This window comes from Sitophilus oryzae, unplaced genomic scaffold (assembly GCF_002938485.1).
Source record: "Sitophilus oryzae breed Bouriz unplaced genomic scaffold, Soryzae_2.0 scaffold_682_pilon_pilon, whole genome shotgun sequence".
In the NCBI taxonomy this organism is placed as follows: Eukaryota; Metazoa; Arthropoda; class Insecta; order Coleoptera; family Curculionidae; genus Sitophilus; species Sitophilus oryzae.
In genome coordinates, this window is record NW_022147287.1 from 4941940 (window position 1) to 4965162 (window position 23223).

At 28.2% G+C, this 23223-nt stretch overlaps 1 protein-coding gene and 4 long non-coding RNA genes across 7 annotated transcripts; all 5 read right to left on the minus strand.

Moving 5' to 3' along the window:
- Window positions 1–4691: 4691 nt before the first annotated feature.
- Window positions 4692–12004, minus strand: LOC115888015. Its single transcript, XR_004051193.1, has 2 exons — window positions 11924–12004; window positions 4692–11094 (listed from the first exon to the last, which is right to left on the minus strand). It is a non-coding gene; the product is annotated as an uncharacterized LOC115888015 (long non-coding RNA).
- On the minus strand, window positions 12002–15451 carry LOC115887999. Of its 3 annotated transcripts, XR_004051179.1 has the most exons (5): window positions 14652–14786; window positions 13966–14140; window positions 13286–13460; window positions 12604–12778; window positions 12002–12096 (listed from the first exon to the last, which is right to left on the minus strand). XR_004051179.1 is itself a non-coding variant. In XM_030907578.1 (4 exons), exons 1-3 carry the CDS (start codon window positions 15345–15347, stop codon window positions 12628–12630), a joined length of 333 nt encoding a protein of 110 aa, XP_030763438.1. In that variant the 5' UTR covers window positions 15348–15358; the 3' UTR covers window positions 12002–12096; window positions 12604–12627. The 3 variants fall into 3 exon arrangements, 2 of the variants coding, with proteins under 2 accessions (XP_030763438.1, XP_030763439.1); XM_030907578.1 differs by lacking the exons at window positions 13286–13460; window positions 14652–14786 and adding an exon at window positions 15341–15358; XM_030907579.1 differs by lacking the exons at window positions 12604–12778; window positions 13286–13460; window positions 13966–14140 and adding an exon at window positions 15407–15451 and having other exon boundaries at window positions 12024–12096; window positions 14652–14826.
- A 2195-nt stretch (window positions 15452–17646) lies between these two features.
- On the minus strand, window positions 17647–18823 carry LOC115888010. The gene is made up of 4 exons (XR_004051188.1): window positions 18739–18823; window positions 18398–18674; window positions 18103–18335; window positions 17647–17728 (listed from the first exon to the last, which is right to left on the minus strand). It is a non-coding gene; the product is annotated as an uncharacterized LOC115888010 (long non-coding RNA).
- Window positions 18824–18978: 155 nt separating this feature from the next.
- On the minus strand, window positions 18979–20000 carry LOC115888007. The gene is made up of 3 exons (XR_004051185.1): window positions 19911–20000; window positions 19363–19637; window positions 18979–19245 (listed from the first exon to the last, which is right to left on the minus strand). It is a non-coding gene; the product is annotated as an uncharacterized LOC115888007 (long non-coding RNA).
- Window positions 20001–20304: 304 nt separating this feature from the next.
- On the minus strand, window positions 20305–22925 carry LOC115888009. Its single transcript, XR_004051187.1, has 2 exons — window positions 22782–22925; window positions 20305–20621 (listed from the first exon to the last, which is right to left on the minus strand). It is a non-coding gene; the product is annotated as an uncharacterized LOC115888009 (long non-coding RNA).
- Window positions 22926–23223: the final 298 nt, after the last annotated feature.

Sequence of the window (23223 nt, forward strand, 5' to 3'; positions counted from 1 at the left end):
GTATTTTATATAACAAGATCAAAACAAATTGTACTAAATTACTTTATACGTTGGTAACTAAATATAATATAATGTCTTTCTTTGCTATATAAATAAAACACCCTTAATTTTATAATAATGTACTTTATAAATAACAAAATTGTGGCATTGTTAATATTTAGAAATTAAATATATCCAGATATTTGAAAGTAGAATATATTAAAAAAATTATGCTTAAGTAATTACTCCTTCAAATTACACAAATAAATTACATTAAATAACATTCTTATGAGCTGATACTGTTGTTTTGTATGCATCTGGCAAGCTTTTTCTGGAATAATTTATTTAATTACCACTTATCAATTATCTGAACTAATTTTAAGGCTGTAAACGGTAGTTTTGGAATCTTTAAATATTTAATCAGTGATGGGATTAAGATTTGTAACTGTGTAATGATTAATCCACCACTGTATTCCAGTAGAAAATTGCGTAAATTAATTATATAAAGCTAATTTTACATAGAAAAATCATCTGAAAATAGTTATCTCAATTTCTTTAAATTTTAGTATAACTGGTTGCCTAATCGATTCTTAATCATTCAAACACCTTAAAAGTTAAAATTAGTTGAATAATTAATATATTTGTTTATTGCTTTCTAAGTAAGTATTGCTTTCAAATTTCAATTAAAAAAAAATCGTTTAAATTACTACAGGGTGGCTCAGTGTTAAATAAACTAGGTGTTCTATTTAAGATTTTCACTTCAATCTTTTTATTACAAAATATGCCAGTAATATTAGAGCACATATTAAAGCCATTTAAAATTTCAGTTAACTAGAAGTTTACCTTGTTATTTAATATGTTTTTTATTTATTTATCAACTATTCACTTCAATTTTCTTTGTATAATTTTAATTCATGCGATGAGCGATTAATTAATTTATGCAATTTTTAATTTTATATTAGTTTAAATGGAAAATAAACAACAAACCCTATAAAAACTTCCATTGTTAAAATGTTCCAAATGTATTTGTCACTTCCTCATGAGTGTATTTTCCGTCATTTTATCATTTCCACTTTGTGTGCTTTATTGAAAGTATTGGCGCTTGCTATGAAAAGTTTATCAATCAATAATGTTGCACAGACTTCCATCTCGCTCATTAGTAAGGATAGGTCATTGCGATTTTTATAAACTTGATTTTTATGAAAAATAAAATTGCCACAGTCCCCTTTTAGTGTCTATGATACAGGGTGATTTTGAAAATGTTACAGTTTCAGATACATCTCCTATTTCAGTAGTCTGACAACTTATCAATAAGTTTTAAATCATATTGCTATGGAACTTCTTTTTTTAATTTCTTTAAATAATTTAAATGTTTTTTTTAAATATCGACCAATGTTTAGTTTCTATTAATGGGACAGCCCGTATATTTGTCAGGAAATTAATGTATCTTCTCACAAGCCACCATAAGTCACAGTTTTTAATTAGAGGTAAAACAGTTTAATACAAATTTTGTTATATCCTATGTCATTGTTCTTAGTATTTATATTTTTAGTTCCTTATTGTTTAAACTTCTCATTTAAAAATTAAATAGATTAAAATTGGTTTCGCTAATTAAAAGATAATAGCAGCATTGTTTTGGCATGGTCCTATGTAAATTTTTATTTGTATTATTTTAAAATTATTAATTCTGCATCTTTTAACTAAAATATGCTGTTACATATATTTTCAAAGCTTGTGAAGGACGAAGTTAATTTTTTTGACAATTGTACAGGGTGTGTGATGAAAATATTAAGAAAAAACTTATTCTTATGTCTCTGGTTCCACCTAATATATTCTAAGTATATGAATATGTTTTTATTTTTTTCAGACTACTGATATAATATGAAGTGTGTGTAAAACTGCAACACATTGTGTCATAGAAACTAAGAGGGCCATGACAATTTTGTGTACTGTATCTTTGCTTTCAAGAAAAAAATAATGGGTTCGTTTAAGTAACGAGTTCGACATTTAGTATTCTTTACTAATAAGCGAGAAAGCCTTTAATTGCAACGAAATGTGGAAATGACGAAACCGTTTAACATGGGTATCTCATGTTTTATAGTGTTTCTCCCTTATGAACAGGAGATAGGAAGTAGCGGATTTTGCAGTGGCTACTATTTTTTTATAAAATACCCTACGGTCTAAAAAAAACGGCGTCATGAACGGCTGGGGAATGACGATGACAATTTTTGCGAACTCAAGCCCTAGACTTCATTTTCTTGGCCCGTCCTCTTCTTTATTGTTGAATGGCGCTTACTGCCAGTTGCCCTTAAGAAGGTTGTATTTTATTTTTATACTGCGTAAAAACCACTTTTAAATGGCGTAGTTTAAAATTACAGAAAAAAAATATTTTTTGGAAATAGATTTGTGTGTCTAGAACCGTTCTATCCTTTTTTATTTTTTCTATAATTTAGGGTTAATATTGAAGTTTTATGTAAAATTTTACTAGATACAAACGTCTAGAGATTAACCTCGCCAAAATTATCATCGATTGTTATTCCCCAGACGCCTTTGACGTAGTTTTTTTACTTTTTTTAAATCACATGTTATAACCTTCATAGTTTTTGAGCTACAGGGTGATTTTGATATATGCTTTTAACATGCTTTTTACCGTCCCTTGTATTCAGATTTCTTATTTTGATTGACAACCTGTACATAAAATATATAAAATACACCTTCCGTTGATAACTGAAGAACATAATTTCATCTGAAAGAATTTTTTTTATAAAAATTCGCTTTTGCTTATAACTTTTTAAATATTTATAAAAATGATTTTGTAGCTTAGAAACTAAGAGGGCTGGGATAATTCATTTATCACAGCCCTCTTCCTCATATCTGTAATTTCATCAATAAGAAGCCAACTATTTTGCGAAAATCTCAACTTTATTTCTATCTGCATTCATAAGCTAGAAACTCCCTAAAGCATATGAAAATGTTAATATAATAAAAAAATAATAAATGTTTATTTTTTTTCTACATCCTGTACAGGTTAGCAATTTACGTTGTCCAATAATTTAACAGGACGCCTTATTTTTGCGATAAATTTTATTTGTTATTTATTTTCCTGTAGCAGCACGTTTTTCGAACTCGCTATAAGAAAACTTACAGCAAGTTCTTAACTTGCTGTAAAAGAACTTGCTGTAAGAGGCAGCGCGTTCTTAAGGTCGGTTTACATGGTGCTGCTGAAACGCATATTGTAACACCGCACCAAGGCGGGTTGACGCGGTCCAAGTGTACTTGGATATAAGAGCCATACTTACTGCCATATAAGTATAATTTATGGATGCTGCGCGCATCTCACTTGTACGCTGTTTGTATCGTATCAATGTTTTATCCAAGTCGAGTTGGAAAGCTTCATATCATCCTACAAAGCTTTCCAATTCGACTTTGATAAAATAGAACCAGCTTACAAGTGAGGTGCGCACAGCATCCATATAAGTATACTTTTATGGCAACATTCAAGTGTAACTTAGTCCAAGTCAACCAGGCTTTAAAATTTATACCGTGTTCTTAGAACATGCTGTCAAAAATACCTGATTATTTAATGTAAATTTTAATACCTTATTCTCTCTCTTTAATGTAAATTTTATGTACCAAATATACGCAAAAATGAATTTAATATTCGTTTTTTTTTAATAGTAAACAATTTATTAAGCACACTTAGTCTATGTGGCGCAATCTGGTGTCAATGTACCGAACTAAAGTACATATGCACTTTAGTTCCGGGCATTAACACCAGATGGCGCTTCCATCATTTTTAGTTCTGGGCATTAACACTAGAGGGCGCCACTAGCATTTTTAGTGTCAGGCATTAGCACCAGAGGGCGCTTCCATCATTTCTTTAGTTCCGGGCATTAACACCAGATGGCGCTTCCATCATTTTTTTTAGTTCCGGGCATTAACACTAGAGGGCGCCACTAGCATTTTTTTTAGTTCAGAGCTTTGCCACCAGAGGGCGCCACATGCGCAAGCTTAAATTTAAATAAAACAATTATTTTTATTTCAATAGGTTTATTTATAATAATTACTACATATATATAATTATTATAATAATTACTACATGCAAGGATGGATTTGAACAATGATTATTTATTAAACAATGATTATTTATTTTATGTACAAGAGTATACATCGCATTGTGGTTGCAAAAGAGGGTTATCTCTCCATTAAGCCCGGTTGACACGGTACAAATGTACTTCGATCAAAATACACTTGGATGCTGCCATAATTGCCATATAAATATACTTAAGGATGTTGCGCGCTTCTTACGTACGCGTTTGTATGGTTGATATCAACTGTTTTCTCAAAGTTGGAAAGCTTCATAACATCCAAGTAAGTAGGCTTGCTACCAACTTACTTGGATGTTACAAAGCCTTCCAACTGGACTTGGATAAAACAGTTAATAAGATACAAGCAGCGTACAAACAACTAACACGCGCGTAGCATCCATATAAGTATATTTATATGGCAGTATCCAAGTGTACTAGGTCCAAGTATACTTGAACCGTGTCAGCAAGCTTTTAGTCATAGTCTCCTAAACTCCTAAGGTCTAAGGAGGCCATGACAATTTAGCTCAAGGTTGCTTATGAGCGAGATACCCTCAATTACAACCAAAATGGGACACTCTGTACATGCATCAGGAGTATCCATTTTAGTTGCAATTGAGTTTTTTTTTGACAAGATATTGTTTTATTAATAGAACCTAACAGTTTCTACAAACTTGAATTACATTTAAGTGAAACTATAACATAGCCTTCGCAGTTTCCATGCTAAGGATGATAATAAAAATGTTGCATTTCGGACACCCGTCGTATCTCACTAGCCTGACATGTTAAAAAGATAAAAACGCATTTTTATAAAACTATTTACATAGAAACCAAAGGCTTATTTAGTTTTACTTTTAAGAGTTTTATATACCAAATATTGACCAATATTTACTTTGTTTTAAATGGGACACCCTGTATATTTGCCAAGGGAATATTTTTACAAGCTTCTCAAAAATTCTTCTAAGAAAAATTAATGTATGTTTTAATGACACAGTGTTATCTATTTTTAATAAGCTTGTAAAAGGACGAATTAATTTCATAATATTCAGGTTGTCCCAATTAAAAATAAACATTTGTCAAAATTATATTGGACAAAAACAGAAACTAATAAGGCCACTGGATTCTTCGAAAAATCATAAAATTTTATATAACTGTGATACGAAGGGATCTGACACTGCCACATTTTCAAATTCGCCCCGTATCAAGAATACTAAGTGGGATAGCAAAAATGTAACTAAATAATAAGCCAAAAAACCCACTAACTAAATGGGATACTCCATATACAGGGTCCAGCAACAAACAGTACGCCAGTTATTGCAGACGCATTAAGTGCAGACCTAAACTGTGTATAGTTTGTCCAACGAGAGGGTACATGGCGTGACAGCTATGTCTGTCATTTTAATTAACATGTAAATTGTATTTCCTGTCATTTTTTGGATGTCGTCTGTCGAGATTTTCCCTGACGCGTTGGCCAGATCTTACTGAATGCAAAAGAAGAGCGTCGCCAGTCGATGGCCTAGAGGGCGCAGTAAAACAAAATCCTCGTTTTTTGCAAATTTCTCGAAAACTTGACCCTTAAGGCAATTTTTTAATCTCTAGCTTACTCTCGGCCCACTCTTGGCTACGCTCTATTTCACAAAAAAAATTATATACAGGATATCTAAAAAAAGTGCGAGTGTGAAGTATTCCTTTCTTGTCACTGTAGTAATTTTGATAGTTCCAGAGCTTGTTCCAATGAAAATATATACCTTACAGTATATTTTAAAAAATAACTAAAAATCTATAAATTGACGACGGTGTTTACCATAGAGTTAAAAATTAAGTGTTTAGAGTTGGTTTATACTAACTTTATCATGAATATCGTAATCGTACATTGTACAGGGGGAACAAAATTCGATGCCGAACTTGCTAAAATTTCTTATTTTTTAAAAGGAACGCAGTGAAATATTGACACGACTTTTTCACCTAATAGTTTTTTGTCCTGTATTTTACTTTTACGAAAACCCAAGAAAAATTACTGTATGTTTTAACCACGTTCATATTAAATTTTGAGCACCCTGTATAGTTATAACATTTATAATCGTTAGTACAGACCACCTGTATAGTAAATACCAAGCATTGTTTCTATTTCAAGCCTGGTATTTTTTTTTACAAAATAGCTGAAAAATACAATATGACTGAAAAAAAAACTGCGTCAGCGATGGCTGTGAAATGAAGATCGCTGTCATTTTATATGTAAAATTATATGGGAAATATCATCGATGTTCATTTCCCAGCCAACTGGACGCCGTTTTTTTCGATCATACGGTATATGTACAGTTTTCAGATATATTTAGTGCGATTCATGCAACTTTCCCTATTGGAGGTAGGAGCCAGAGAGTGAAATAAAAATAAACAAAAGACGATGAGAATTATTCTAAAAAATGTATAACTTAATTTTTTATCGCACTAAATGTCTCTGAAAAACGTGCACCTATATTTTATGTACTTATTTCTCTTGAACTATCAAAACAAATTTAGTGTAAAAACGTGAAAAAGAGAAACATTTAATACATCCACACTTTTTTGAGACACCCTATGCAACTGAACATAATTTCCTGAAATACGATCTAGTGCACGTTTTTAGTCTGCACTTAAAATTAACTTAAGCCGCTTTGTTGCAGGACCCTGTATATTTTTTACTGTGGTTATCAACACTGTCTATGCCATTGAGACAAAAAGCGTATGTCAAAATACAGGGTGACCCGGTATACTAAAAAGACCTAATATAATTTTTTCTGTTTGCGATTTTCACACTCCATTTTTTTACAAATGACGACAATGGTAGAGCACATATTGAAAATATTCTTATACATATACAGGGTAATACAAAAATATTTTTATACTAATGTTGTAGTATTCCTTTTAAAAAAACTAAAAAGAATTATCTATAATAATTTATAGAGCTCATACTTTTTGTACCCTTTTTGTTTAAGATTTTACTATTAATTTAAACTGAGTTATTTTTGACTTCAGTTAGATTTTCAGACATTTTTAAAACTTGTATTGTCCAATTTTCTAAATAAAATAAATGCATATAGTTTTGAAAAAGACACTATATACATGAAAATCTATTTTATGAAAAACATAAAATAATACTGATGTTATTTAAAATTTGAAAATTTCTATAGTAAATCTACTGAGCAAACAAAATATAAACCTTCCCATTTAAAAAAACTGCAACATTAAGTGTAAAATTATAGTAGAATCACCGTGTATATCTATTAAAACAAAAGTATATCTATTAAAATATTTTGCAAGAAAGAATAATGAAAAACTCTAACTTGATTTGAAAATGTTTCGGTATACTGGGTCACCCTGTATATAGTATATGTAAATTAACATATAAAATTTAAAAATATGTTACATTTGTTTAACAAAAGCAAAAAAAGAATTATAAATCCATCTAATAGTTGTTGGTTTCAAAAAGATTTTTAAGAAAATATAGGCAACCAACAAATCATCTTAAATTACAAAAACCCGAAATATTTTTTAATTAAAAGTTTGATAACCACAGCAAGTGGGACACATCAATTAATAATATTTATAATCAATATTAGGTGTATTCAATCAAATTGAGGAGTGTTTTATCAATTTTTCTTCTTATAGCACAATTAAAAACTTCTAAAAATTAGAACAACAAAACCAATAATATTATAATTACCTTACTTTGCAAATTAAGTTATTTAATTAAATATTTGTACTGAAAAAAAACACCTTATATTGATTATATTACATATAAAAGCAAAATGTAACATTAAAAAATGTGCGACACTAAAGTTTTACATAGATACAAAACAAATATTAGAAAAAACTGTGTAAAACAATTAGATGTACCTGTAGCATCCATATATTTATTAACAACATATAATTTTATATTAATTATACTGTACTTTATTATTAGATGAAAAAATAAATAAATATATATTTTTTATTAACTCTGTGTTTTATTGTTATTCTAATGAGGTAATTTTCAATATTTTACAACGATCTAAATTTTATATTACGAAACAATAAGGTAAGTAATAATAGTAACAATAAGCTAAAGATATTAAGTACTTAAAGAAAAATGCGTTAGCCAAAAAAATTACTCTAAACTGAAATAAGAATGATTATAATATTTAAATAATTAACGTTAAATCAACAAAATGAGACATTCAATTAGTAAAAAAATAATAATGATTAAATTTTTATCCGACTTTATATTTAAGAAGCGTTTGCAAATAATTTTAACGTCAAACACAAAGTTTTTAAGTTGAAAATCACAGACAAAATATTAAAAAAGAAGCGTTATAACAAACAGATGGTGCCCCATGTACTTCTAGATAATTAATTACAGAACTTCGATCAAGACAAACGAATATGGAATAAATGCGATAATAAATATTATTTAAAAAAATAATTAAATAGTTTCACTTAGTTTATATTATGGCGAATGCGCTAGGCGATCTTAGAATCTTTTAGATATAATATGAATATACTCTGGTCTCTGTTAAAAATTAATATATTTTTGATATAAAAAAAATCTGCTATAATTACTTTTAATATATAGGGTGTCCCATTTTAAAAACATATATTTCATACGAATAACATTAACAAAATTGACAACTTACAACATTTTTACATTGTTAAAATTAAAAAGCATGTGTGATAATCTTTGAAATCAGAAAAAAGTGCTATTTAATACACTGCTAATATACAGGGTAAAACATTAAACATGTTTATACCAATAACTGTAACAATTGAGAGCTTATGACATCCAAATTATGACAACCAAAGACTTTTTATTTTTTATTTATTTACAAAAAAATAGAAAAAAATATATAAATATAAAAATTTTTTTTTTCCAGTTTACAAAAAAATAGAAAAAAATATATAAATAAGTAGTATAATGTTTGTTTGAAATTAGGATAAACAGCAATGTTGTATGTAAAAAATAAAATTGTTAAGTTAATTTGTATTATGTTATGACAGATGCGCTAAATTTTAGAATATACAATAAAAATCGGCATTAGCGACTGTTTCATGACAAACCCTGTATAAAAATCTTTGTTGAATAAAATGCGCAACTAAAAATGTCAGTCCGCGTGGGCAAGCGTTTTTTACGACATATTCCTATTTACTTATTATCGAATTTGTTCCATTTGGCTGTATTACAATTATTACATTATTATTATTATTACAAATATATACAAAATGGCTTACTCTATATAGCCTGTTCAACGAGCCGAAGAAGAGTTTGACAGATAACATATCCTTAAAAATGACAGAAAATACAATTTACCTGTTAATTAAAATGACAAACACAACTGTCACTGTCAGGGATCCTCTCATTGGATAGACTATATTACACATGACATATAACAATACAAAATAGTAGGTATATCGATTTATTAGGAGTAAAAATGATACTTTTTGTGGCGACGCTGTACGTTCGACATTACAGGCGAGGCACAAAAAGTCATTTTTACTCCGAATAGAACATACTATTTTTTTCAAACGTCACAAATAATTGATGCAATGATTTAAACACAAAGAACGACGCAAATAAAATAAAAACATTTGAAAGTAAGTAATTATATATCGAGAAACTATGATTACGCTCGTTAAATTTGACACTTAATGTCAGTTTAATATATATATTTTTTCGTATTTTTATGCCTAGGCATTAAAATATTTTTTATATTGTCAATCACGTCGCAAAAATTAATAATTTCTGACGTTTGAAAAAAAATTATAATGATAAAAATTGATCAATCATGAAAAAACATCTGTCCCTAGGCCAGTGGCGCATCTAGAGACTGGATCTGGGAGGAATAATTGCAATATTTAAGTAAACTAGTAGATTTGAATGAAATTTTTGCTAAAAAGTTTTTTAGTAATCGGAGGAAAAAAAATAAACTTGGAATTGTAATTATTTTTATTTTATTTATAAATTTCTTTCTGGGATGGGTAATTATTCCCTTTACCACACTCGTATGCACGCCCCTGTCCTATGGTACCAAAAATATTTCATAAAAGCAAAGAAAAACTATATGAACACAAGTATTAACAAAATGGATTATTTTGCTAAAAATAATCAATCTAGAACTTATAAAAAATGATTAAATTGACCATTAAACTATTAAATTATCATCTGATCGTAGATATAGTTAGATAAATTCCATAAAATATAGTTTGTGTTAATACAATAAATAAAATATTTAAAAATATAAACTTTTAAACCAAAATAATACTCGTGTTCACAGAGCTATAGTGACGCAGCTGCGCAAGCATAACATTTATAATTTTGATAATCCGGAATTAATTTAGAGTAATTAATTAAAAATAATTAAAAAACTACTACTATAAAAAATTGGTAATGATACAAATTTATAAAGAATCTCTTTAATTCTATTAAAAAAATATTACGTTATAATACAACTAACAATTTAATTAATAATTACAATATCTAATGATTTTTAATGAATGCAAAAATAAAAGATAAATGAGATTGAAGAGAAATTATAACAGATTATTATTATATTGCTCAACATATTTTTCATAAAGATTAATGCATAGATGTTAATGATATAAAATTAATCAAACATGCCTCAAACTAGAGGCGATTAGATAATAAATAGAGCATCAAAATATAAATAAAAAAAAGACAATATAAACAGAAATAATGGTCCTATTCATAAAATAAAGTTAATTGTTCTTAACAAGTATTTTATTTTGCAAAATCTTAAGAAAAAAAACGGTTTTTATCCAGATTATCAAAATTTTACAAAAAATCAATAACACTAATATGACGCCTGATATACTTAAATAGTTAAGAAAAGGATAAAAACCAGTAAACAAATTTATTGAAACAATAACAATATTAATGAAGCTAACGAACCTTGGTGAGGCATTGAGGAGTATCGAGTCTGCTTTATGTTGAGTGAAAGAGGAAAGCGAGGAGTAGGAGCAACTGTTGATATCCATTGTTAAGAAAATGAGGAGATATCTAAAAAATAAAATAAAAATAATATTAAAAAAAGGAATAAAATAATATATGTAAAAATTAAAATAAATATATTTTTATTAATGCAATAACTATGTTTTTTAAATTAATAATTTGTATATACCCTATGAGAAAAAAAAACCGCATTATAGTGGCTTTTGAAATAACAATTGATGACAATTATTTCTGCCAGGTAGACCACAATATATCATTTATAAAAAATTGGTATAAAAAAAAATTTTCACCTTTGAATAATAATTGGTATGTTTGAAAACTTTTTATTTTGTTACATTTAAATATTACTTTTGACAAATTTTTATATCAATTTTTAATAAATGACATATTTATAGGAATAGACGTTAAAAAATATATTAAAAAAAGATATATCTATGTAAAAAGTAAAATAAATATATATTTTTATCAGCAAGCATATTAATTTCTCAAGGCCTAAAAAGTAGTAAACGAATTAAAAAAATACGTCCTTCCTTAAATTAATAATTTGTATATACTCTGAGAAAAAAAATTGCCACAATATATCATTTATAAAATATTGGTATAAAAATTTATAAAAAATTAAAGAATGAAATGTTAAAAAATTTCAAAGTTCATATTTTTTTAAATTAAGGTTTTCACCTTTGTATAATAATCGGTATGTTTGAAACATTTTTCCTTTTTTTCATTTAAATATTGTTTATGAGAAGTTTTTATATCAATTTTTAATAAATGACATATAGGAATAGAGGTTGACCTCAGAGACCTGTGCAGCTGTATATTTCATAATTTTCAAGCTTGTCGATGAAATTTAGTAAGAAAAAAGAGATAAATAATTTACCATTGATAAAGGAGTGCCGACCACTTTTCAACAGCTGTTAAGTACAGTCCTAAATGGTCTTTCTGAGTCTTTTCCTGCAAATTTCATTCCATTTCAAGCTTTTTGATCACCACCATAATATTTGCAGATAGTACGGCTTGTGGATTTTTAACAGCAATTGTCCCAGCATATACCTAAAATTCGAAAAAAATATTAAGTAAATTTTTACTGTACTAATTTTTGAAAATTTTTGAAAACAAGACTAATAAAAAACAAAAATAAAAAGGATTAATCAAAATTATATTTATAAAAATATATATTTATGGCGTTTATTCTAGTGGGGACTTTAATATATCGTTAAGGTGTGTGTGACGAGTTCTGTAATTTTAAACCAGTTTTGAATAGCAAATGTTGACAATTTGGCGAAGGATTTTTTTAAATAGTTAATTTTCTGTTGAAATCAGTATAAATTGTGAGAAAATAAAGCCGTTAGGTATTTTATCGTGACTTTAAATTAGCGGAACCACGGAATCCGTAACAATATGCAACCAGTAATACAGTATCAGCATTTTATTTTGTCCTGCCTATTTTTAATAGTCGTTGGCCGTTCTAATATTGGAAGAAAAGCGCTCGAATATTAGAAAATTTTAAACATTTTCAAGCTGTCCAATGAAATTTTATAAGATAGATAAATAACTTACCATTGATGAAGAACTGGATCCGCTCTAACAGCTATTAAGTAACAGCAGTTCAAAATGGTTTTCCTCGATTTCTTCGGCATAAGTTTCATTCCATTTAAAGCTTTTTGATGTCCACCATAATATTTGCAGATAGTACAGCTTGTGGATTTTTAACAGCAATTGTCCCAGCATATACCTAAAATTCCAAAAAAATATTAAGTAAATTTTTACTATACTAATTTTGGAAGATTTTGAAAACAATATTAATAAAAAACAAAAATAAAAAAGATTAATCAAAATTATATTTATAAAAATATATATTTATGGCGTTTATTCTAGTGGGGACTTTAATATATCTTCAAGGCGTGTGTGACGAGTTCTGTAATTTTAAACCAGTTTTGAATAGCAAATGTTGACAATTTGGCGAAGGATTTTTTTAAATAGTTAATTTTCTGTTGAAATCAGTATAAATTGTGAGAAAATAAAGCCGTTAGGTATTTTATCGTGACTTTAAATTAGCGGACCCACGTAATCCGTAACTATATGCAACCAGTAATACGGTATCAGCATTTTATTTTGTCCTGCCTATTTTTAATAGTCGTTGGCCGTTCTAATATTGGAAGAAAAGCGCTCGAATATTAGAAAATTTTAAAAATTTTCAAGCTGTCCAATGAAATTTTTATAAGATAGATAAATAACTTACCATTGATGAAGAAATGGATCCGCTCTAACAGCTATTAAGTAACAGCAGTTCAAAATGGTTTTCCTCGATTTCTTCTGCACAAGTTTCATTCCATTTAAAGCTTTTTGATGTCCACCATAATATTTGCAGATAGTACGGCTTGTGGATTTTTAACAGCAATTGTCCCAGGATATACCTAAAATTCGAAAAAAATATTAAGTAAATTTTTACTGTACTAATTTTTGAAGATTTTTGAAAACAAGACTAATAAAAAACAAAAATAAAAAGGATTAATCAAAATTATATTTATAAAAATATATATTTATGGCGTTTATTCTAGTGGGGACTTTAATATATCGTTAAGGTGTGTGTGACGAGTTCTGTAATTTTAAACCAGTTTTGAATAGCAAATGTTGACAATTTGGCAAGGATTTTTTAAATAGTTAATTTTCTGTTGAAATCAGTATAAATTGTGAGAAAATAAAGCCGTTAGGTATTTTATCGTGACTTTAAATTAGCGGAACCACGGAATCCGTAACAATATGCAACCAGTAATACAGTATCAGCATTTTATTTTGTCCTGCCTATTTTTAATAGTCGTTGGCCGTTCTAATATTGGAAGAAAAGCGCTCGAATATTAGAAAATTTTAAACATTTTCAAGCTGTCCAATGAAATTTTATAAGATAGATAAATAACTTACCATTGATAAAGAACTGGATCCCCTCTAACAGCTATTAAGTAACAGCAGTTCAAAATGGTTTTCCTCGATTTCTTCCGCACAAGTTTCATTCCATTTAAAGCTTTTTGATGTCCGCCATAATATTTGCAGATAGTACGGTTTGTGGATTTATAACAGTAATTGCCCCAGCATATACCTAAAATTCCAAAAAAATATTAAGTAAATTTTTACTGTACTAATTTTTGAAGATTTTTGAAAACAAGATTAATAAAAAACAAAAATAAAAAAGATTAAACAAAATTATATTTATAAAAATATATATATTTATGGCGTTTATTCTAGTGGGAGCTTTAACATATCTTCAAGGTGTGTGTGACGAGTTCTGTAATTTTAAACCAGTTTTGAATAGCAAATGTTGACAATTTGGCGAAGGATTTTTTTAAATAGTTAATTTTGTGTTGAAATTAGAATAAATTATGAGAAAATAAATCCGTTAGGTATTTTATCGTGACTTTAAATTAGCGGAACCACGGAATTCGTAACAATATGCAACCAGTAATACAGTATCAGCATTTTATTTTATCCTGCCTATTTTTAATAGTTGTTGGCCGTTCTAATATTGGAGCAAAAACGCTCGAATATTAGAAAATTTTAAAAATTTTCAAGCTGTCCAATGAAATTTTATATAAGATAGATAAATAACTTACCACTGATAAGGAACTGGATGCGTTCTAATAGCTATTAAGTAACAGCAGTTCAAAATGGTTTTCCTCGATTTCTTCTGCACAAGTTTCATTCCATTTAAAGTTTTTTGATGTCCGCCATAATATTTGCAGATAGTACGGTTTGTGGATTTATAACAGTAGTTGCCCCAGCATATACCTAAAATTCCAAAAAAATATTAAGTAAATTTTTACGTACTAATTTTTGAAGATGTTTGAAAACAAGATTAATAAAAAACATACACAAAAAAGATTAATCAAAATTATATTTATAAAAATATATATTTATGGCGTTTATTCTAGTGGGAACTTTAACATATCTTCAAGGTGTGTGTGACGAGTTCTGCAATTTTAAACCAAACAGTTTTGAAATGTTGACAATTTGGCGAAGGATTTTTTTAAATAGTTAATTGTGTGTTGAAATCTTGTTGAAATCAGTATAAATTGTGAGAAAATAAATCCGTTCAGTATTTTATTGTGAGTTTAAATTAACGGACCCACGGAATCCGTAACAATATGCAACCAGTAATACAGTATCAGCATTTTATTTTGTCCTGCTTATTTTTGACTGTTATTGGCTGTTCTAATATTTGAACAAAAGAGCTTGAATATTAGAAAATTTTAAAATTTTCAAGCTGCTCAATGAAATTTTATAAGATAGATAAATAACTTACCATTCATAAAGAACTGGATACGCTCTAACAGCTATTAAGTAACAGCAGTTCAAAAAAATGGTTTACCTCGATTTCTTCTGCACAAGTTCCTCTCTCTCATTCCATTTAAATCTCTTTTTATGACCACCATACATATTATTTGCAGCTAGTATGTCTTTATCGGTTTCTAATAGCAATTGTCCTATCGTATGCCTAAATAAAAAAAAATATAAGGTAATTTTTTATTGTAGCAAATTTTGAAGCTATCAGAAAACAGACAATAACATAAATTATGTTAATATTTAGAACTATGTAACATAACAAACAAATAATAGACATTTTTTATATTAATTTGAATAAGTTATAAAGAGTTATACAAAATTAAAAGAAAGACTTTTATTGATAACTTCTGAAATGATATAAAAAATTGTAAAATTCTTTGATAAGTAAATAAAACATTATTATAATGAGTTAATAATAATCCAAACAATAAATATCTAATTTACTAGATATATAGAAAAAGAAAAAATTAATATTTAGTAATAACTCGTAAATTTATTGCGTTATTTTGGGGATAACTTTAATAATTTTAAAATAAATTTAAAGATATGCAACCAGTAAAACACTGTTAGCATTGTATTTTTTTCCACTTTAACTGGCAATGAGTTTTTAATTTTTTGAGCTCTAATATTAATTAAAAAAACAATTATATTAGTTTTCCAGTCAAGTTTTAATACGGTTTTATTATTATAAATGTCATACACTCTCAAGTATCACCCAGTTATTGGTAAAACTGTATATTTTTAAGTGAAATGCCCTATAAATTAAAAAAAGAGACATAAACATAATAATTTTGGTGTATTTTTTATTAAATTCTGATAAAACTATTACAAAGAAAGGACACGAGTGTCTTTCAGAAATTAAAAAATGTGCCACCTAATATATTTTTAATGTATAGGGTCTTCCATTTAAAAATACACATTAAAACATGAGCTAAAACTTTATAATTTCTTTTTTTTAATGAATGTTCTAGCTTCGAAAATAAAAAAAAAGTTAAAACCTGTTAAAATTTAGGGCAAAATAAAATACTAACACTGTACAAACTGCAGAGTATGAATATTCTGTAAAATTTAATCATTTTACAAAATTTTCAAGCTTATCAATGCCATTTTATGATATATAAATAATATATATAAAGGGCATTTCAGGTAACTAGTCCATTAAAAATCTTTTTTAAATGAAATTTAGTCCAAATTAAACTAGTTATAGACTTAGAAATATATATACAGTAAAAAACTTTTAATGAATCAGTTGTATGAAAATCCCTGTATATAAAATGATCAAAATAACTTACCATTATTAAAAGGCAAAGGATGTCGAGCCCAACCCTGGTTCTATTAACTTTCCATCCTGAAACGACTGACATATTTCTGTATCCAATCAAAAATTTTCCTTCAAAGCTGCGACATGTTCGCTGAGTTGTGACAGCAGCTGTCAAAATGTCCACTACCATCAATTTGTTCAGCTCACTAAAAGTACATAAAAAATTAAATAATAAAAAAAATTATGACGTCAGTTTGTTCATACTAAATTTATCATAATTTTCAACCTTGTCAAAGAAATTTAATAAAAAAAAGAGATAAATAACTTACCATTGATGAAGGACTGCATCCACTCTAACAGCTATTACTCTAAAATGGTTGTCCTTTATTTTTCCTGCAAGTTTCATTCCATTTAAAGCTTTATGTCCACCATAATATATTATCTGCAACTAGTACTACTTGATGACTTCTTAACGGTAATTGTACCGTTGAATACCTAAAATTAAAAAAAATATTAAATAATTTTTTATATCAATTTTTTAAAACATAAAAAAAATATTCAAAATTATGTAAAAAAATAATAGCTATTTTTATATCAATTTAAATAAGTCATATTAAACAAACAATAAACAATAAAGATCTTAGATAGACTTAAAATTAGTTAATTTTTTCTAATAAAAAATAATTATAATTAATATATTTGCGGTTTTAATGATCGAAAAAAATATAAATAAGGTATCTACTTTACTAATAGTATCAAAATAAAATATATTAATATATTTTCAATCTCAAACTTATTTTTTTTTAATTTGAAGCCTACAATTTTGTCGTGAAATACAAAAATTGTAGCCTTAAAAAATAGTAAAAAATAAAAATAACTTACCATTTTCATAGTGCAATGGTAATGAAGGCTAATCAATCTAAGTACTATTGATTGTATCTTGAAATTTACATTTATGGACAAGTTTTTTACTATCGTTTCATTCAAAACATTTCTTGACATTCTTCAAACGTATGCACAGTAGTAACTCATTTGCAGATTTGTAACAGCAACTGTTAACGCCCAGTACATCACTCGAACAGATATCTAAAAATTAAAATAAATAGGAAAAATTGTAGTATCAAATTAGATTAATTTAAATAAAAAAAAAACGATAAAGATAATTTTCAAACGTTCGAGAAGCAGTCGCTATCTAAAATACGGTTAGTTTTTGAATAGGAAATGTTGACAAATTGGTGAAGGATTATTAAATAGTTAATTAAGTGTGTATATAGTGAGAAAATAAATTCGTTAAGTATTTTATCGTGAGTTTAAATTAGCGTACCCACAATCGATAACAATACCTATTAAAATATATGTGTATAAATTCAAAATATTAAACTTGTAGATAATGAATATTTATCATAATTTTCAAGCATTCCAAAAACTTAAAAAAAAGAACATGATTTGTTAAAACTTACCATTTTTGAAAGATATCTGCGTTGTGGAAGCCAATTTAAGGTCCTGGTACTACTGCAGCCTAAACTGGTCTTTTATGAGCTTCTTCCCAGTTTAAATTATGTAAAAACTTCTTTGGAGTTACTAATAATTCATACAAGGTGTTATACCAGCTGCCATTTTACATATCCACCAATAGATAGGCTTGTATAATACACAAATAAATGAAACCTGATGTCCAAGATATCAATAACACCTATAAAAAAAATAAAAGTTGTGATAAGTATTTACTTTTTGTAACTAGATGAAAAAAAATACCTTAATACAGTTGCACCAAATTTCATTCAAAAAACTTCCATTACAGCGAACAAAATCCTCCTCCTTTCCCCTCAAACATCTTCTATCTCCTTTCCTTCTATTTCAAAGCAATCCTCTTCCATCTTCTCTGTCCTCTTCTATTTTCCAAGTCTCACCAATTCTTATTCAACTACTTATATAACTAACTTATACAAATTTCAGGCGTCTTACAAACATTTTTAAAAAAGGGGGAAAAGGGATATAATGCTACAACACACGACTACGCTAGCGCACCTACCTAAAAAAAGAAAAACACTTTTTTAGTAAAAGAAAATGATAAATATAAAGTTATATAAATTTACCTGATGGCATCTAGAAGATGGCCCTAATCCTGCTGTTGTCCCCCAAAAAAATTCATTCCAAAGCAGTTTAGTACAAAAAAGATTTATGCAGGAACAAAGTGATTTTAATTTTAGTAACAAAAATAAATTACTAATACTTTAATTCTTATTATAATGTAAAATTACATTATTTACGTTTAATTAAAAATTACTATTAAAAAAATTAAATAATATTATCAATTTTAAAATAAGACGAAAAATAGTTATTTCCAAATATAATATAAAAACAATATGCTACCTAATTGTGTCTCTTTAGAGTTATTTTTTTATTACCCATTTATTATTACTAAAAAACTTTATATTAAAGCCTTGTATAGAGCAAGAAAAAAAGTAAAAATGAATGTAAAAATTGCAAATTAAAAAATGAGTACTTAATGCGACATCTGTAAATGTAGGGAACATAAAGTTACTGCTTTGGAACCACGACGCGAACCGACTTTTGAAGTTCTCCAAGCCATACCGTATCACCTGTAAGAGAAAAAAAAATAATATTAGAATATTTCCAACAAATACATATGCTAGAAGAAACAAAAAACAAGCTATAGACAACAACAAAAAAAACAATGTAAAAATATAAAAACTCACCATCGCATCTTGCTTAAGTTCATTTTCAGTCCCACCATAATAATTATACGGCGAAAAAAACAGTGGCGTCTCACTGCTATGGGGCACATCGAATGCCCCCAACTCCATGGACTTCGGTCGATCCTGTAGAGTTGACAATAAACACGTTTTCCAGGTATTCGACGGTGCCTGGAACAATCCGAAATTTTTTGGGACTGATCATATGTAGCATGTAGATGGAATTTCTGACTTTTTCAATCTTGTTTTTTAAAATCGCGCTGCGAACCCGGGTTGTCCTAAAAAGATAAAAAAATAAATTAGTTATATAAGTAACTACAAGTTAAATTAGAATTTAAACTTATTAAAGTTATTCTACTTTAAATTGAAGCAGTTTTAAAAAAGTTTAAAAAAACTAAAAAATTGAAGCTCATGTAACAAAAAAACTAAAATATACAACACTTATATAAAAAGAATTTTGATTGCTATACATGGTGCGATAAAAAAGTTATTTGGTAGAGAGTACAGTAAAAGTTTACAATTTAAATGTAATATAAAGAAATTAGACTTACTTTTAACAGGTTTAAGTTAGGCCTGGTTATGCTCGCCTCCTGCCGACATTTTCTGCCTTCAAAATTCGACGCGGGGCAGACCAAGAGAAAAACAAAAAATGTTTCCACGACCCGCCTGCGAGTGTGTGCTGGTTGCCTTCCTTATGCAGATTCGACCCATTGGTCGACGATTAAGCCTCACCAGTCAGTTCCCCATCCCAATTAAGCCGCCTCGTCTGGGGTCACCTCGTCACCCGTCGGACGGACATCCACCGGGACCCCCTACAGGCGGACCCCCTCATCATCTTCAATGTGTCCGATATCCCGCCCCCTGCCCCTTCGAGGGTCACGGAATACGTGCACGAAGAAATCTCGGAGCTTGGGTGCCAGGTTGTATCCGGCCGAAGCCTCTAGCATTAGAACACCTAGCTCGTAAATCAGAGGGTGGTGACTCCCTTGGGTACCTCTGCATGCTACACAGGTCATCGATGCCCGAACATCAGGGTTAGGGGGTGACCCAAGAAGTCTCCTCTCTTGGGGAAGGCCGCGCCGCGCTCTGGAGTCATCTTAAGCCGGGGATCCACACCGACAAAAACACTGTTAACCAACCGCATCAGCTAACGAAATTCACTAATGTTGAATTAGGAAATTTTATTAACCAACACAGAGAGCTAGCAATGCTCGTGTGAGTGGGGAAGGAGTGTGTGGTGTTGTAGTATTAATATAACGCGCCTAAAAAAAGAAAAAATATTGGAATACCTATAAAAATATTATAGAACATCTGTAAAAATATTACGACAATATGTAAATAGGTATATTTATTTTAAATGAAAAAAGAGATGCTCCATTTATATCTCAGCAATATTTTATAAGATTTTTCCTTGATTATTATACCAAAAATGTCAAAAATATCAAGATGTTATATGACATAGAAAAAAAGAATATAAATTTGATGAATATGGTCAAAATCCAAAGAATTTTTCCATGATTAACAAATAAAAAAATAAAAATACACAAGGAGTTTTTAGAGTTGTAACATATTATTTAGAGCTAAAAATTAAACCAACAGTGTTTCAAATAAATAAAAAATATTAAAGTTATATTTTTTTAACAATGAGACATCCTATATATACAGGGTCCGGCAATAGTGCGTCGGGCAGCTGTAGCTCCAAGAATAAAAAACTTGAGAATTTTATTAAGTGCAAACCTAAAGTATGTACCAGGATGTATTTCAGGAAAATATTTTAACTTCTACAGGGTGGCGCATAAAAGTGTGAGTGGACCTGGATGATTTTTTTAAATGGAACACCCTGTATATTATTGCATTTTTGGCTTCCTTTCAGATCACTTTACATAACCCTAAGATATGAATAAATATATTTCGATAGTTTCAGAGATATTAAAAATAACTCAAAAGTATATATTTTTCAGCCTTCTTAAAAAAAATTAAATTAAAAATACAAGAACTGTCCTGAAATCATAACTATATTAGGCATTTACTTTAGATGGTCTGTTTTTACTTTGCTATAAATATGGTAATCGTAAATCATACAGGATGTTCAATATTCTACGCCAAACATTCTAAAATATGAAATATTTTTTTCTTTGTTTTTTAAATGGAACACCTTATATTATTATTTTATTAGATGGAGAGTAAAAAAATGAACATTTTTTGTATTTAGAGTATTTCATAATTTTTAACGGTTTCGCAGATACACGCAGTATTATTTCATATGGCTTTTTCAATGGTAAAATACGAGAGAAAAATCATAGGGTGGCTTTGATAAAAAATTATTGTGGAAAATGCCATATGAAATATAAAACCGCAAATATCTGCGAAACTGTTAAAAAATTTGAAATACTCTAAATGTTCATTTTTTAATTCTCCGTCTATTGAAAAAATAATATGCAGGGTGTTCCATTTAAAAAAAAATCATCCAGGTCCACTCGCACTTTTTTAAGCCACCCTATAGAAGTTAAAATATTTTCCTGAAATACATCCTGGTACATACTTTAGGTTTGCACTTAAACAAAATTCCCAAGTTTTTTAATCTAGGAGCTACAGATGCCCGACGCACTATTGCCGGACCCTGTATATATTATTACATTTTTAGTTTCTACTATGAAGACACAAAAAATATTCGATCAAAATTTACCTCAAAATCATATACTGACTGTTTTCGAAATATTTTAATTTTTATAAAAATTCAGTATAACAATTGATTTATTTCTTCAATGCAAATTTACAACTAATACTGAATTAGCAAAAATCATTTGTCAACATTAATACTATTTTTTAGCATGTAATATTACATAACGCGCTTTAAAAGAGAAATATATTTTAAAATACAAAATGCTGAAACATAAATAAATGTAGGATTCTTAAATAAAAAAAAATACGTAATAAAATTCCTAATGAACCTACCTATTTAAAACGTAAATACAAAAAACCTATATACTCATTCAAAATATTATTAAAATGCGCCATATTATATTTTTAAAAATAAAGAAAACTCCAAGTATATCCTATAAAAAGAAATTAATTAAAAATAGCAATTTAGAAAAAATCAAGACATCGAATTCAACAGGCGGCCATTTTATTTAAACATTCCTTGACAGAAAAAATTAAACAAAAAATCAAAGATACATTACGTAATTTACCAAAAATGTAGTACTATTTTACCCTTATGCAACACGCAGTATACAAACTATCGAAAATACATAGTTTTACATACTTATTTATTAATCTACGTATATTATTTAAACAATATTCTTAAAAATTAATAACTTAATGGGGAACATTGAGAAGAAGGCAGCCATGATGGATATTGCGAAATCCAAAAATTTTAAACTAAAATATCCCAAAAAATACATAAAATTACGGGTACTCACTTTTTCAGGAGGCTAAGCAGGGCACTAGTAACAGATTACGCATAAATTGTGTACACTAAACGCACTTTTTCGTGAGAAAATTAAAAAATCCATGCAACCGACGAGAGGACGTGCGGATCCTTCGATTACAAACGACTTAAGGAGGACCGGCGTTGCCAGATTGAAGTCATTCGTAAAATTTAAGCTGCTCATAAAATTAATTTATTTATTATTAATAAAATTGTTTATAGGAAAATTCTTCTAAATTAATCTTAATTTTGTTCTCAAAAGTTATTATTTACTCAATACGTTCCACTGATATCGTTTTTTTACGTAAGGTAAAATATTTATTGTCATAAATAAGAAACAAATAAGTAATTATAAACATAAACACACAAAAATCATGAAATAAACATAAAATGAAGCTGCTTAAATACATTTTTCATGCTATAAAAAAATCGAA